General features: G+C 41.3%; 2 protein-coding genes across 2 annotated transcripts in view; both read right to left on the bottom strand.

Annotated features, from left to right (window-relative positions):
* LOC121811815 (V-set and immunoglobulin domain-containing protein 10-like 2) overlaps positions 1–8,610 on the bottom strand; it is a 16,451-nt gene extending 7,841 nt beyond the window's left edge. Inside the window, exons 1-8 of the mRNA XM_042213505.1 lie at positions 8,507–8,610; positions 5,476–5,561; positions 4,382–4,765; positions 2,744–3,019; positions 2,105–2,380; positions 731–1,009; positions 375–632; positions 6–296 (exon numbers count right to left, since the gene is read on the bottom strand). Of these exons, the coding sequence (XP_042069439.1) occupies positions 6–296; positions 375–632; positions 731–1,009; positions 2,105–2,380; positions 2,744–3,019; positions 4,382–4,765; positions 5,476–5,561; positions 8,507–8,610 (1,954 nt within the window). The remainder of the gene's footprint in view (positions 1–5; positions 297–374; positions 633–730; positions 1,010–2,104; positions 2,381–2,743; positions 3,020–4,381; positions 4,766–5,475; positions 5,562–8,506) is intronic.
* A 256-nt stretch (positions 8,611–8,866) lies between these two features.
* The window catches only part of vsig10l2 (V-set and immunoglobulin domain containing 10 like 2), an 11,973-nt gene continuing 4,168 nt past the window's right edge, over positions 8,867–16,671 (bottom strand). The window contains exons 5-14 of the mRNA XM_042213504.1: positions 16,523–16,645; positions 15,397–15,672; positions 14,787–15,062; positions 13,541–13,819; positions 13,185–13,442; positions 12,816–13,106; positions 11,990–12,346; positions 11,616–11,735; positions 11,497–11,521; positions 8,867–9,075 (exon numbers count right to left, since the gene is read on the bottom strand). Coding sequence (XP_042069438.1) covers positions 9,030–9,075; positions 11,497–11,521; positions 11,616–11,735; positions 11,990–12,346; positions 12,816–13,106; positions 13,185–13,442; positions 13,541–13,819; positions 14,787–15,062; positions 15,397–15,672; positions 16,523–16,645 — 2,051 coding nt within the window. The 3' untranslated portion in view covers positions 8,867–9,029. The remainder of the gene's footprint in view (positions 9,076–11,496; positions 11,522–11,615; positions 11,736–11,989; positions 12,347–12,815; positions 13,107–13,184; positions 13,443–13,540; positions 13,820–14,786; positions 15,063–15,396; positions 15,673–16,522; positions 16,646–16,671) is intronic.

Genomic DNA, 16,671 nt, shown 5'->3' with positions numbered 1-16,671 from the left:
CTTACTCTTGATGACTAAAGTGATATTGATTTCGGTTCCTCCCACTGCGTTGGAAGTGGAGCACCTGTACTCGCCGCTGTCTTGAGTTTCATCTGTGTCTTTCACAGTCAGATTGGCCCATGCAGACGTTCTCAGAAGCATGTACTTTGAGGTGTCTTGCACACCGACACCCTGATTATTAAACCAGGTGATTTCATTGACAGGAAGGTAGTTGTCTCTCAGACTGCAGGTAAGCTGAACGTCGCTCCCCTCGTACACAGACACGACTCTGCGCTGTGTCTGCAGCACTGGCGCCTCTACGTGTGACAATGTACAGACTAATTATTTAACAATTTATATCTGCTATTTGTTGTACAGTGAGAATGTGCACTCACCCAGTGTGAGTCTGCAGGTCTTGGTTTCGACCAGAAGTGGGTGTTTAGCGTGGCAGGTGTAAGGCTTCCCACTGCGAGCTGTGCCATAGTGGAGGATCAGGATGTTGAAGGTTTGTTCCCCACCTTTGCTCTGACCTTCGGGGCCCTCCCACCACACCAAGGCTTTCGGGGCCCCTCCCTCCCAGGAGCAGGACAGCATCAAGTATTGTTTGTCTTTAGTCACAGAAGCAAAACACAGTGGCTCTGCAGGGGGAATATCTGATGAAGGAGAGGAGAGATATAAAAACATTCAGATACATGATCACAATACTGCCACTAACTTCTCTTTTACTGTTTGTTGACATTGCTGCACTCACATGTGCGTGTGCTGCACTGTGTCGACTGTTTCAGGGCAGGATGGGAGCCCAGGCATGTAAACAAGCTGTTATTAGAAGTCAGGCCTCCAGAGGGCAGCATGATGGTAGTGCTGGAGGCTGAACTTGTTAGCTGGGCTATGTTGGACTGATCTTGTATCAGGTCTCCAGTCCAGTGGAGGGAAGGTGAGGGGAATCCACCAGGCCAGGAGCACAGCAGCCGCAGAGAGGTGTGATTCAGAGCCGGCTCCACAGAACAGGACGGGGAGCCATCAGGGGGGTCTGTGGGGATATGATAGAGGTAACAAGGTAATGATGTGCCGAGTGGAGTAAACTGATGTCATCAGGGCCCGGAACCTTTTTTTTTTCAATTATTGCTACATTGTTAAGGATGTTTGGTTAAAATAACTATACAAAAATTATCGAAGAAGAGATATGTTGTTATGATTTTGCTGTTTTTTTCTTTTGTTGGTGGTGGAGTTCTTCTGAAAATGTAATCTTAGCAAATAGCAAAAACATAAGACGTGCGCAAAACCAAAAGTAGGGAGAGTGAATGACGTGCTTGCCATGATTGTGACGTCACAGTGAGATACCTGCCAGAGAGTCCCATCAACTTCCAAGATGGTCCAAACAGGAGAACAGGTCAGCAAGCTTTCCATTATCTGCTGTGTGTGGGTGTGTGTGTGGGTGTGTGTGTGTGTGTGTGTGTGTGTGTGTGTGTGTGTGTGTGTGTGTGTGTGTGTGTGTGTGTTGTGTGAGAGAGACCCCCTTGTTCAGGTTTTCTGAAATAAGTATATCAGATGAATGTGCTGAATGGAGTCAGAAGACATTCAGAAAAAGAAACTGAAAAGGATTCTGCATTAAGTGAAATGGTCAGGGAGATGTTTCTAGGTCAGAGATCCTGGGTGAAAATCAAAGATGTTTAACCTCCTAGGACCTGGCATCCACATATGTGGACATCACATTTTGGGTTGTCTAGACCAAAAAACGTAATTTTGCTCTACAAGGGCCTGATATCCACTTATGAGGACATTATACTGCCCCTGTTTTATCAAAATTAAAAACGAATATCCTCATATGTGGCTCTCTTTTTCTTAGGAACAAAAAATTCTGGTGATTCTTTGTTTTTACATTCATCGGGTCCCAATATGCCCAAATATCAAAGAGAAATTAAAAATACATGCCATGGAAGAGTTTGGGTCTTAGGAGTTTAAGCTGTTGATAGTATTGTACTGAAAATGTCAAATCTGAACAGTTTGATCACATTTGACTCTTTTACACTCCTTGTAGTAACAAGAGAACAATAGGCTTTAGGGTAGAATTGACAGAGGAGTAAGATGCTTAATAGCATGATCAGAGATCAGAGGTCACACTCACAGTAGACGGTCAGGCTGATGGTTTTTTTGGAGCGGGTGTTAAGGTAGGTGTTCAGAGCCAAGCAGGCGTAGTCGCCAGTGTGCATGCGGAGGATCTTGGTGATGGTGAGCTGCGGCCCGCTGTAGACCTGTGAGTTGTTGTAGAACCAGACATACTGACTGGCTGGATTGGACTGGGCCTGACACAGCAAAGAAACAGTCTCTCTCTCCAAAGCCGAGTAACCCCGCTCTGTTATACTGTACGGAGTTACGTTTATCTGAGGAATGTCCGGGCCGACTGAGGAGAAAAATCATTGCTGTGAAATTTAATGTGATGGACCTTCTGCTTCATTTAAAAATTGTCCACAAAAGCTGACTCATGACAAAATGTTTCATCCAAGTTAGTTTAGATTCACAAGATGACATTTTCTCTGAGAGTGACAAATGCTGATGATGCACAGTTTACCTGTAATTTACTGATTACTCACACAGAAAATGCCAAAGACAAGTTTAAATTACACAGAAAATATCAAAGTCATACCAATTTCTGTTTCTTTAAGACTGTAACTTAAACCACTGTCTTATTCTTTTTGCTTCTTTTTTTTTTTTTTTTTTTAAGTTTTACAAAAATCTCCATATTGATCCAACTTCCTCAACTTACAGATGGTGTCCAGCCACAAGCGGTTGGAGCTTTCACTGTTAACTGCGTTGCTGGCCACACAGCGGTACCAGCCGGTGTGGTTGCGGTTGACGTCGGTCACATTGATAACACTGCTGTCGCCCTGTGCGATGATCGTGATGTTACCACTGCGTGTTTCATGTTGCCACACGTACTGGATCGGTCCAGTCCCATTTTCCAAATTGCAGCGCATCCACATTGTAGATCCTTCCACTGGAGATACTTCACTCAGCGAGAGGTAAGGCTTAGTGACGGGGACTGCATTGGCGGCGAAGAAACACAGTGTTCAGTAACTGGAAAGATCATTTTACAAACAGAACAAAGCTGCAAGTTCCCACAAGCAGCAACATTGGAGATTGAACATGAGACCAGGGTCAAAAGGGGCCCTACAAAGGCTAGATATAATTTGTTTGCTATGGCTAATTTTTTACTTTCTCCTGCCTTTACTTATGCTAATTTCGATTACAAAAAAGGAGCTCACCACTGTTAGCATTTAGCATTTTCACTGCAGTCATTTGACAAAATAATGTTTCCTTTTCGGTATTTAATCTAACAGCTTTTCTACAGTATGTGCTCCAGTCGAAGTGAATGAATTTTTTAGCAATAGTTCTTTCATGTCTACCATATTGCACTCAATGAGCTTCTCAAACCTATTTCTTGGCTGGTTGGCGATGTTTCCTGGAGGTTGCTGACTCTCACTTGTGGAATCTGGTTGCAAAGAAAGTGCTACACCAAAACCCTCTGTGTGATTGCTTTGGTTGCTATCAGAGTGCCACAGTTGCTTGTAGTTTTTTGTGTTTGTCTGCAAGTATCCACTAACTACTAGCTAAGTTGCAGTTGGTCAAGGCCTATGTCACTTAGGCCTTCTTCATGTGATCCTACATTGAAAACTTGATTGTTAAACATTTAAATTTGCTGACAAGTTAATTGTGTGGTTAGTGGTCACCTGTCTGCAAAACCTCAATACCGTTTATGGAGGCACTTGCCAAACAAGCTAGTTTAGATAAGCTGGGCCTCCACCCCCTTATCCTAAAATTCCTATTTTGTGGGCTTGAAAAAACAAGCTCACCCTTTAAAAAGGGTGAGAAATAATCTGTAGTGCCTGTATTCATCTTTTGTATCCAGTCTATGGTCCCTCTATGGCCAGCCTTAATACAAAGCTATAATCTCCTGATTATAAGGAATTGTGTTTTAGACTTTTATAATCTAAATAGTCTTTGCCAAATAAAGTAAAGAAACTTTTTTTTCATAAAGTTTTAAAATGCTCTGTTCAAAAGACCAACAAATAATCAAAAGACAAAGCAGCACATGCTGAACAGTAGAGTTTCTTAGATGATAAAAGTCAAAAAAAGAGAGAAATATCTACAGATTTTTATTTTCAGTTGTTCCATCTCTTCCTCTTTCTCTCCAATGCACATGGCGACAGGGATAGTAATACACTGTATAATAATTTAGGATAATACACCCAAGTAAACACAACAAGTCTACTGTCCTATTTTGGAATATATAAGACAAATTAGCCATGTTGGAGAAATTGGGCAACAAGACTGAATGTCAGTCTCTGTTTCAGCTATAAACTGACTAAAAATTTGTAGCATTCGTGACAGCAGGAAGTCTTACCTCGGACAATGAGATGCACGTAGTAGTAGTAGACTTTCGGCTCGTTCTCTATGTCATAGAAAGCCTGGCAGGTGAATAAGCCTTGTGCAGCCAGAGGCAGCTTCTCAATGCTTATAGCTGCACTGTTTGAGATGACAGTCAGCTGTCCCAGCGTCTCAGCCAGCTTCTGAATCTTCGGTCCTCGTCCCACATTATACACCACAGCTTTTATGCCTTCAGTACCAGGCTTGGTGAAGCTCCATATGTACATGTCAGGTACAGAGGGACCACACTCCAGGATCACGGCTTTGCCCACTACCCCATACACACTGGCGTCCTGGTACACCACCTCATACATCTGGGTGTCCTTGTACACAACCTCTCCATTGGGGTTGATCTGCAGGGCTGGTGGTGGGAAAGGATACAAAGATATGAGTGTAAAGGAACAGGAGACGCTGGTGTTGTTTACCTCGTCGGTGTTCGGTCACAGGATTGATTACACAGTGAGTCTCAGAGGCAGCATAACATTGTTACAAGTGATTCCAGGCATTTCTTTTCCTTAATTTCCACATGCAGGTTCTAAAACAGCTTTTGATAGCATAGCCTTTCTGCTTGTTATCTACAGTGCCCTGTGACCCGTCATTTAAATCAGTAAGAACCAAATAACTGTAGATGCATCAGTGTATTTGCTGCTCACCCCAAATTTGATTACAGAAATGCCAAATATATGTTCTTGGCGAATTTTGAAATGTTATATGAATGAATACTTTGCATTATTTATACAGTCTACATACTGATATGTGCTTTCAGAAAATGTAAATGTATGACATGCAAGTATTCAAATCCTACATTTTTGCAACAGCATTCCAGATCATGAAGAATTCACTTCTCTTAATTTGCTGTTTTAAAGGATGTTTAAAAAGTAGGGGTTTAAATGAATCCACAGACACTGGAAAACTCTTACCATTTGACCCCAAAGTGACCAGACTGGTAGTTAGATATAGAATGGCCAGTCCTAGCAGTGGAGCCACCATGGTATCATGATGATCCCGAGTCCAACAACCTCTTTACTCCAAAAAAATGTGGAAAAGATCAAAAGGTGAAGCCTAACTGACCATTACAGCCCTCCTTCAGATGCCTGATGTTCCGTCTTTCGTACTCTCTGATCTGCAGGTCTTCTTGGAGATTCCAGTGCATTCGACTGAGAGTAGGAAGGGACGGAGGGTCAGTAAACTGATTTAGGCTCAATTATTAATGTGTTTTCCTTTCTCTCTATCCCTCTATCCTTCTTTCTTTCTCCTGCTGGGTTAGAATAACACACTGACACCGAGACCATCTATTATACAAGAAAGCCACGTAAGTGGATGGGCTGGCCTTTCACACACACACACACACACACACACCTGCACATTAACTAATGCAGTCACAGTTGCAGCTGAATCTGTCATTTGCGGACTTAATACCACAATCCTTTACACTGGAATTTCATACAAATTCCAGATCTCTGGAATGCCATAAAAATATATCTTTATCTATATATAAAATTTCTCTCTATAAATATGTAAATGTATAAATATATACAAGACAAAAATATATAGGTGGAGAGCTCTGCAAAAACATTTATGCAGTCAGAGTACGATTAAACTGCATTTGTAATGTGCAGTCATCTTGGGTGACTTGTGAGATTAAAGGCTTCAGATTTCAAAGGTTTTATGAGGATCCAAGGAGCAGAGTAAACTCTACCAGTGGGATTAAAATCATTCAGTAAAAGTATTCAGTATTTCACCGTCATGTTGCCTCACAGCATGCTCTCATTGCATGCCAACATTTAAAAATGTAATCTCCACTTTAAAGTGGACTGCAAGAATGCACAGTCTGTCCATCAAACACTTTTATTCAGTAATTGTAACAATTTTCAACATGTTTTTATGTTTATACAAGAGCAGAATAGACTGCTTGGTGGAGCCGTGAGTATGTAATGTGAGACGTTTGTCATGAATGAATGCAGGGCGCAGATCAGTTTCCCTCACTTGGCAGACAAACAGAATGATGGAATACAGCAGGTTACTCCCTTATTTAGGGGAAACTAATCAAATGTTTAAATGCAGCTTTATCCCAGCGTGAGATTTATTGAGGGAAATTAAGGCGTCTATAGTCCTGTGCAATTAATTCCTCCAATATCATTATTATTTGTTATTATTATAGATAGTTTTGGTGAGAACTGATGAGATTGAATTTTAGCTCTCAGTACTGACTGACTGGTTCTCAGGCACAGAAATGTGCCGTTCAGAATCATAATTTCTCAAATCAGATGCAGCCTTTCACTACAACAATTTGGCTAGGAGCTCTTTTCTATTTGTTAGCTTGTTTTGTTTTTGTATTATATTTAGCATATAGACAAGAAAAGTTGGGACAGTGTCATGTTTACCACTGTGTAGCATCCCCTCTTCTAACAACAGTCTGTAAACACCTGGGAGCTGAGGAGAGCAGCTGCTGGAGTTTTGTGGATATAGCTGCTTGATGATACTTCAAATGTTTTCACATCTAGACGTTTCTACTTACAAAGACATGCTGCTGCAGTAGATGCAGTATGCGGTTTGTCATTGCTTTATTGAAATATTCAGGCCTTCCCTGAAAAAGATGTCACCTGGATGGAGCATATGTTGCTCTAAAACCTGTATACACTTCTCAGAATTGATGGTGCTTTTTCAGCAGCCAAGTTCGTAGGCACCATGCCATCAGGCTTTTAAGCTGAGTCAATGGTCAGTGACTTTATTGTCCCCAGTGGGAAATTGATTTGCAGCATGTCCACACATCAAACAACAAATACATTTTTTTTTTTTAAAAAAAGAAGAAAAGAAAAGAAGATAAGCACTGAAAAAAAGATGGTTCCTTTTCTCTTTGGTCCAAGGAAAAGGTGCCTATGTTTTCCCAAAAAGAATTTCAATTTTGATCCACATACATGTTCATAAACAAATTATAAAGTGTCTTATTGGTTGTTATATTTCTGTTACCTATACGTTTATGGTGGCTTCCAATCAGTTTGCTTTGTCTTTTTTTTAGCATTCTAAACACAGAATTCCGCATTTTGAAAGATGTTACATGATTTATGTACAGAGCCATTCAAGATGTTCTTGCCTCCATGTTGTCCAGTCATTCCCAGTAATGGACACCTTTTGATACAGCTATAAAAGATATTGTGTGTAAAGCTTCAGTCTTGACCAAATATGACCAAATTTATGTTGATGTTATGTAGAATGATACGAAACGGGTTGTAAGTCTCAATAAATAAATAAAAAAGCTGTTTTTTTTATGTATGTGGACTACAAACACTTAATCTTCTTTGATCGTCTCCAGTAACATCACCTGATAGCTACAATGTTCTCTTTGCTACTGTAGTGTGCAAAGTGACTATGCCGAGATCTGTAAGACATCAGAATAAAGGCTTAAAAAAGAGGTTTTAAAAAGATTTTTTTTAGATCAATCATTTTACTTTAAGGGAAATCATTGAAATCATCTAAAATTGGCCTAAATTTCAAACTACTGTCGGTGAGTCCAGCACTGGCCACCCTATACAAATCACCCTAACATCAGTTGATGCAGAAAACATCTACAAGAATGCCAAAGGTGAATCACAGAATTTTTTCAGGTAATTAGAAGCTATTGGTGTAAAAATGCACATATCCACTGATCTGAATGAGAGATGTGCCTTATAAAGTGACATTTTCTAGTGTCTGAAACTAGGATTTCTTCCACAAATACACATTCACACTTGAATAGACACACTGGGGGCAACTCAAGGATGCTTCAACATGCAGACTGGAGGAGTTGTTTCTAACTGGTCGATGAACCACACTATGTGGTGACGCTGAATTGGATAAGCAGAAGATGGATGAGTGGATGGATGGATGGACTCAAAATATTTCTCCTATTTTATAAATGAAAAACTACAGTAGGCTGGTCAGAGTTTTCTGTATAACATTTAATTTACTGTGTCGAACATGCTTTAAATGACTGTGAGCTTTGCAGTGAAAAGTCGATGTGGGGAACTCGTAACTTTTTACTGTATTTTAAAAGAGCTCAAAAGCAAACTGTCAACAAAAATAGTCACATGTGAATTACAGTTGAAAGAGAGGGGCGTGTGACTATGAGCCCGTCGCCTTGACGGTGATGGTGACGCTGACTGGCTTGTTATCGTCTCCAGAGGGAGGGGCTTGGCTGGTGGTGGCGGGGATGGGGGTGGCACTCATGGGTGAGGAGGTGAGGGTTGAAGCTGCTCGGGGTAATGCCGTTGCTGGACCTGGAAAAAGACAAACATCAAAGACGATTGTTGGCATTTTGTTTTTTTCAACAAAGCTCATAATGAGGGGAAAATGAGCACATATCTGTTAGAAAATGAAGTTCAGTCCAATTCATCATTTGCATCTATGCAGATGGATAACTAAGAGTGCTGGCATTGATTATTGCTAAAAGATAAAGTCATAAAACAATCAAATAAACAACAACAACAAAATCCATGAAATAGAACCTAATGAATTGGATTTTTTTTCATTAATTAAAAATAGAAAATAATTTAATCTGGACTCGAAACTATGAATCTATAAATGTGTCTATTCAACTTTCCTGGACTGGGTGATCCACCAGTTGCTCCCTCTGACCCACCAAACACTTAATCCTCTGGGAAGTTGATGTTTTCCTGCGACTGGCTGTGCTGCCTGCAGTCATCATCAAAGATGAAAAGGCATTACAAATAGTAATCGTTACCATCAGCGCTGCGAACTGCAAATGTTTCATTACCAGTCACCAGACACTTCATTAGGTACACCTGTTCACCTTATTGTTGAAGGGGTCATTACCTGTGCATAAACAGGTTTTTGCCATACCTGCCAAAGCCCTGCTGCATTTGTGGCTATAAGTGTGAGTTAGAGCTGACCCGCTTAATGCTTATGTTTTCATTTTAGTAGAAGCAGCTGAGAAACAGTAGAATACAATGTCAAGCTAATGATTAAAGGCAAGGAGTAGATGTCTAAAAAGGGAAAATATATGAGTGTTGCCTCTGTGTCTAAAGGCCTTTGCAAACCTAACTAGTAAAATTCATGCTAATGTTTCCAGCGTTAGTCCAAATAGTTTTTATACTCGCCTGTCTTACTAAAGTTGTTCACAGCCGTTAATTTCATATGATGAATATTCTGCATTTGTCTTTTTGGATCAAGCTCGATTTTTCTAATTTTTCAGTATAGAATAAACAGATCTCATCAGTCAGATTAATGCGTTTGGCAACAAGTGCGCTTTTAAGCTCAAAACTGACTGCTTCGGGTCAATCGCCTCCTCAGATCTGGGCCCATCTCTGCTAACTCGAACTCAAAGTGCGCCACTGACATCCTGAAATATGTACAAAAGTGTCCATGTTGCAGTTTCAACTGCTGCATCAAACCATGAAATTGTCCCTGCTGCTCCCTTCTCTTGAGAACTGCATGAACCCTGAGTCTCAGTTCCAATTTCCTGCTTAGAAACTTCAGAAGCAGCTCATCGTCTCTTGATGTCGACCTCTTTTTTTCCCCCAAAGTTCCTCTTTTTGTTAGACTTATACTGTGTATATATACATTACAAAAACAAGTTCACATGTGAAAAATACTGAATGTGCAGGAATCTGAGGTGAGTCTTTTTAAAAAAATAATAATAATTTTATTAGTCCGTACTATGCAAGTAACTGGGAATAAATGCTAGAATGAAAGAATCTCAAGTTCAGAGGGTCCATTACCAAGTTTACTTATTTAAAAATAAGTAATACTGTGAATACGTACTATGAGACCTTTAGTAAATAGCCACATGGGACCACCCACCAGTGGGCCCGCCATTTGCAGGTATTGACATCAATTGTCTTGTTGAACTTTATATTGCAATATCAATAGTTGGGAGCAAGAACTTTCTTTTACCAGGAAGAAACCTCTGACAGAAGCAGGCTTAGGGAAGAGCAGCCATCTGTCTTGAGTGGTTGTAGGGGTGGAGGGGAAATAGAAAAGAGAAAAGAGAAAGCAAACATTCCTGCTATCCAAGAGCGGCACATAAACACAGGCTGTAGCAACATAACTAAGAGCTGCTTGAGGGTTGCTTTATTTACTGCAATCTTAATCAAAAGGGAGGTAGAGCAGTTGTCCGCTTTCTGATTCTGGAAATTCTCAGAATCAGAAATAAGCCTTGAAACGGAGCTTGAAGGCCTCTATCGGGATGATATAGTACAAAAAGGTATTTAGAATTTAATAGAGCCTGATTATTCAGGCTCATTCTTTCCAGTCCTTGTTATTACTCTTGCTGCAGTGTTTTGAATCAGCTGACAGCTAAAAGTATAAGCAGAAAAGACTCACTAATATTTACAAATGCAGGATGAAGAGCTCCATTCGGGCATCTCTCGACGGTGGCGTTTTGTACAATTTGGAAGGCACAGAACTAGAAAAAACTAAAGAAATTATATATCTGCTGAGTACAGAATGCCTTGTTTTTCCCCTGGAGGACCTGACATGATGGGGCAGGTGACCTCTTTAAGCTGTAGAAACACCCCCAACCTGAGTCAATTTCTTTTAGATGTTTTTTCTTACCATTGTAGCCAAGTGATTGCTCTCAGGGGGTCATTTGATTTTGGGGTTTTCTCTCTATTATTGTAAGTTCTTTACTTTACAATATAATGCTACTCGAGGCAACTGCTGTTGTGATTTGGTGCTGTATAAATAAAATAGAATTGGACTGAATTGAACTAAAAAGCACTGGATGATGTTTTCAAGACCTTACTTAACTTGTTACCCCTTGAACATCTCTCGAGTACCTTTAATAACAAGTTTTGACACCTCAGTAATGATCAATAAAGACATGGTTTGATGATCATTAGAATAGATTCTGTGTTTTCCCGAGGTTATCCCTTGCAAGCTGTACAAGCAGAGGTTACCCACAATAACTTCTGACGAACATGTAGCCGTTTTGTTCTGGAAACAAGACTGAAACATAACAGAAATGGTTCAGGTCAGAAAATATCACAGAGAATTCAGACAGATTGGAAAGTAAAAGATGGTCCAACCCAATACTACCAGTGTGTACCTAATAAAGTGCCGGGTGAAGGTTGCAACAGATACACATATACTTACAAGCCAAACAGCAAGTCATGGAGTCCTGGGGGAAGATACAGAGTATTAAAGCTACATAATGTTGCTTTATGCACAGGTCAGCAAGATGCTGGTGGTGGTCATGTGTGTGGAGGACTCACGGGGATTGATGGTGCAGTTACGGAGGATGAACATGAGCAGCAGAACAGTGACAATGGCTGCAATCATCCCACCAATAGCTGCTCCAATCACAGCGGGGTACAAATTGTTGCGTGGTTCCACTAAAACACATCAGAGTTAAACATTGCAAAGGAGCTGAGCTCTGTGAAAACACATCTGCAAAGTGATAAGCGTTCACCGTACCGTTATCCCATAATAGGAATGACTACTAGGTTCCACATTAATGTAAACTCTGTTGAACTAGAGTATTGTGGGTTAATTTTTCAGATAAATTTTAATACATTTTTGTTAAAGCCCCCCACCCACTTTGCCCAATTCTTTGCCAGAAGTCTCATATGTCTCGCATTTCCTGTACCTGGTGTCTTTGGAGTAGAAGGGTGTCCCACAGTGCGGTGGTTCACCGGTATGATGCGAAACTGGTAGGTAACCGTTGGCGTCAGGCTCCCCACTGTATAAATCCTGACAGCTGGATCCTGGAGGATGTTACGGTACCAGACTACGGGACCAACTTTCTCCTCCATCCGCTCACTTGAAGAGTCATTCCCACTTCCTTTCCTTCGTGGACGCTCAGACAACCATCGGTGCTCCAAGAAGAAACCTGTCCAACTTCCTGCTTCCTCATTCTCCACCACCCACTCCAGCTCCACCTCATTACGCTGTCGGCTGGTGTACATCACTCTGACCAGGGTTGCATTGGGTGGCATGGGGTACTCTTATACACACATAAAACAAACATAAATAAATATGACTTCAATATGACATCAATCCAGTTTGTATATCTAATCAATTAATGTGTGGATTTCCATTAAATAATGTGTAGTCAATTCCCAGACTACTAATTACTTTTAAGTAATACTTCTATTACCAATATATTAAACTGGAGATATTAACCCCTCGGCTGAATTTAGACAGTGAAAGCATTGTCTAAACTGCACAAAAGTAAAAAGTGAAAGAATGAGTTTTCCATGTTGTTTTTTTGTGTATTGAATTCTGATTTAAGGTGTTTTTAACTGGAAAATATCAGGAGAAGAAGTCGACACATTTCCCTCTCGCTTCACATCTTTATTCTAAGCTGACTGAGATTCATATGCTGTACAGACTCAAGGAATGTAATACAGTTCTCAACAGGGAAATTATTCAACAAGCCCAAAAAAGATCAGAAAAATAAAACAGGTCCTTACTCTTGATGACTAAAGTGATATTGATTTCGGTTCCTCCCACTGCGTTGGAAGTGGAGCACCTGTACTCGCCGCTGTCTTGAGTTTCATCTGTGTCTTTCACAGTCAGATTGGCCCATGCAGACGTTCTCAGAAGCATGTACTTTGAGGTGTCTTGCACACCGACACCCTGATTATTAAACCAGGTGATTTCATTGACAGGAAGGTAGTTGTCTCTCAGACTGCAGGTAAGCTGAACGTCGCTCCCCTCGTACACAGACACGACTCTGCGCTGTGTCTGCAGCACTGGCGCCTCTACGTGTGACAATGTACAGACTAATTATTTAACAATTTATATCTGCTATTTGTTGTACAGTGAGAATGTGCACTCACCCAGTGTGAGTCTGCAGGTCTTGGTTTCGACCAGAAGTGGGTGTTTAGCGTGGCAGGTGTAAGGTTTCCCACTGCGAGCTGTGCCATAGTGGAGGATCAGGATGTTGAAGGTTTGTTCCCCACCTTTGCTCTGACCTTCGGGGCCCTCCCACCACACCAAGGCTTTCGGGGCCCCTCCCTCCCAGGAGCAGGACAGCATCAAGTATTGTTTGTCTTTAGTCACAGAAGCAAAACACAGTGGCTCTGCAGGGGGAATATCTGATGAAGGAGAGGAGAGATATAAACACATTCAGATACATGATCACAATACTGCCACTAACTTCTCTTTTACTGTTTGTTGACATTGCTGCACTCACATGTGCGTGTGCTGCACTGTGTCGACTGTTTCAGGGCAGGATGGGAGCCCAGGCATGTAAACAAGCTGTTATTAGAAGTCAGGCCTCCAGAGGGCAGCATGATGGTAGTGCTGGAGGCTGAACTTGTTAGCTGGGCTGTGTTGGACTGATCTTGTATCAGGTCTCCAGTCCAGTGGAGGGAAGGTGAGGGGAATCCACCAGGCCAGGAGCACAGCAGCCGCAGAGAGGTGTGATTCAGAGCCGGCTCCACAGAACAGGACGGGGAGCCATCAGGGGGGTCTGTGGGGATATGATAGAGGTAACAAGGTAATGATGTTTAAAGTGCGGTGAAATCAAGGCCCAAGAAAGATGTTGTGTATTTACAATGTTGGGCATGAGTAAGTTATAAAATTATTTGATTATATACACATATTTTGGGAAGCTGAGTTCAGGTTCATGAGCAACACCCAGGCCTGATTACTGACAGAACCAGAAGCTGCTTTACTGGAATCTGTCTGACAAAGTGAAGTAGGCGAAAAAAATCTCAGATAGCAACACATCAAAGTTCTAAAGAAACTCAAGAACAGATGAGAAACAAAGTCACTGACATCTATCTGTCTGGAAATGGTTACAAAGCTACTACTAAGTATTTCGGATTCCAGCGAGTTATCCACAAATAACAAATCAAAACTTGGAACAGTGATGAAACTTCCCAGATTTAGCAGGCCTACCAAAATTACTCCAGTAGTGCATCAACAACTCATCCAGAAAGTCACAAAAGAACCTAGAAAAACATCTAAAGAAATCGAGGCTTCACTTTCCTCAGTAAAGGTCAGATGTCATGATTTAACAACAGCAAAGAGACTAGGCAAAAATGCTCCAAGGAGAAAACCACTCCTGACCAAAAAGGATCACAAAAGCTTGTCTCACATTTGACCATCACAAAACACGTTAAAATGGGTTAGGAGTCGCCTTGGAGTGGGCTATAGCAATGAAATGGCCATTATATTTCTCTACCATATTTGTCCAATAAACATGGAGCATGGTCTGTCTTTGTAGAAACTGAGGTGTGGCACTTCTGCTTCTTGTTATTTCTTATTGACATCTTTAATTAGTATCTGAGTCAGACGTCATCCCCATACTGTGTTCATCCCCACAGCCAAGGATGAATTAAAACAAAGGAACCTATGAGGATTTCTGCATTACAGGAGAGGTTTAATTGAAAGTGAAATGATCGTAATGGTTAGAGGTCAGAGGTCACACTCACAGTAGACGGTCATGCTGATGGTTTTTTTGGTGCGCGTGTTGAGGTAGGTGTTCTGTGCCAAACAGGTGTAGTCGCCAGCATCCACACGGAGGATCTTGGTGATGGTGAACTTCTGCCCGGTGTAGACCTGCGAGTTGTTGTAGAACCAGACGTACTGACTGGCTGGATTGGACTGGGCCTGACACAGCAAAGAAACAGCCTCCGTCTCCAGAGCTGTGTAGCCCTGCTTTACTGTACGAGGTGGAGTCACATCTATTTGAGGAACATCTGGGCCAACTGATGAGAAAACGTAGCAGTGCATGTAAGATATACAAGAAACAAACAACTTATGCTGAAAGCAGAGCAAGAAAATGTTGTTAAGAGCTAAAATTCAAACCAGGGTACAATGAAAAGTTTTATCATGTGATCCATGTAGGATCACACACAAAATTACTGCATCCTGTTGCCATTAGGTCACCAACTGTGGCGGTCATTTGTTGTAAAGCAGCTATAATGCCAAAAATGATTCACTCAGTCTGATCAGAAAAAAATAAGCCATTGACCAAAATATCATGATTTTGGTCGTTTTTTCTTTTGTCCAGTGATTCCCTACCTCAGCTTCAATACTTACAGATGGTGTCCAGCCACACGCGATCTGATGTCTGGCTGTTGATATTGTTGCTGGCGACACAGAGGTACCAGCCGGTGTGGTTGCGGTTGACGTTGGTGACGTTGATGATGCTGTTGTTGCCCTGTGCAAATGTTGTGACGTCTTCACTGCTGGTTTCACGTTGCCACACATACCGGATCGGTTCAGTCCCATTTTCCACATTGCAGCGCATCCACATTGAAGATCCTTCCACTGGAGAAGTATCACTCATCAGGATGTAAGGCTTATTGACGGGGACTACAATGAAGATGAATAACACAGATGTTTCTGGATGTTAACAGTCAGTAGTAGAACTGAAGGGCAGTAAACAAACACTAAAAAGATGATCTTATAATTTCATTTCCAGTATGTGTGAACTTTTGGCCAATCAGGACACCAAACTGAGAAAGAGGCTCAAAGTTTCTCGAATAGTATAGTTTTAATCTGATGTGGGCATGTTAATACAAAATTACTAATAAATGCTGATGCAGTGATACTATTTTATGAAGACAAAGGGACATGTGTATACCATTTGTCATTATGCTCAGGCTTAACCAGTCATGTTTTGCAGAGTTAAAAGGACAAATTGTTGTCGCTGAGATTTTTTTTTAATAGATCAAGTAAAGACAACTCTTAAATGGTCAGCTTTAGAGGCACAATGAACCTTAAAAATTAAAAAAAAAATACCCCAGCTTATGAACACTGATAAGATCATTTTGAATATATTTGTACTGCTGTATAATTTTGGGTAGTAAGACATCACATATTGATTTTTTTAGCTGGTGGTCAGTTATTGCATGTGTTGTATCAAAGGACCTCAGATGCTGATTTTAAAATCATGTTAGTTTACTGAAAGATAGATAATTTGTTTTCAGGTGGAAGGAACACTCCAAATAATTTCCCGTGTATACAAATGTGACTCTGCACTGCATCAGCATCGATCAAAAAGAATGAAGTGAAAATGTGCACTGACCCAGCGTGAGTCTGCAGGTCTTGGTTTGGACCAGAAGTGGATGTCTAGCATGGCAGCTGTAAGGTCTCCCAAACCGTACAGTGCTATAGCGAAGGGTAAAGTTGTTGGAGGTTTCTTCTCCACCTTTGCTCTGACCTTCGGGGCCCTCCCACCACACCAAAGCTTTCGGGGCCCCTCCCTCCCAGGAGCAGGACATCGTCAGATACTGTTTGTCATTAGTCACATAAGCAAAACACAGTGGCTCTGCAGGGGGAATATCTGATGAAGGAGAGGAGAGATATAAA

Source organism: Haplochromis burtoni, unplaced genomic scaffold, assembly GCF_018398535.1.
Source record: "Haplochromis burtoni strain Fernald_Lab_line unplaced genomic scaffold, NCSU_Asbu1 Contig_447, whole genome shotgun sequence".
Classification (NCBI taxonomy): domain Eukaryota; kingdom Metazoa; phylum Chordata; class Actinopteri; order Cichliformes; family Cichlidae; genus Haplochromis; species Haplochromis burtoni.
The sequence above is the reverse complement of the archived record's forward strand: the minus strand, read 5'-3'. Positions and strand labels throughout refer to the sequence as shown.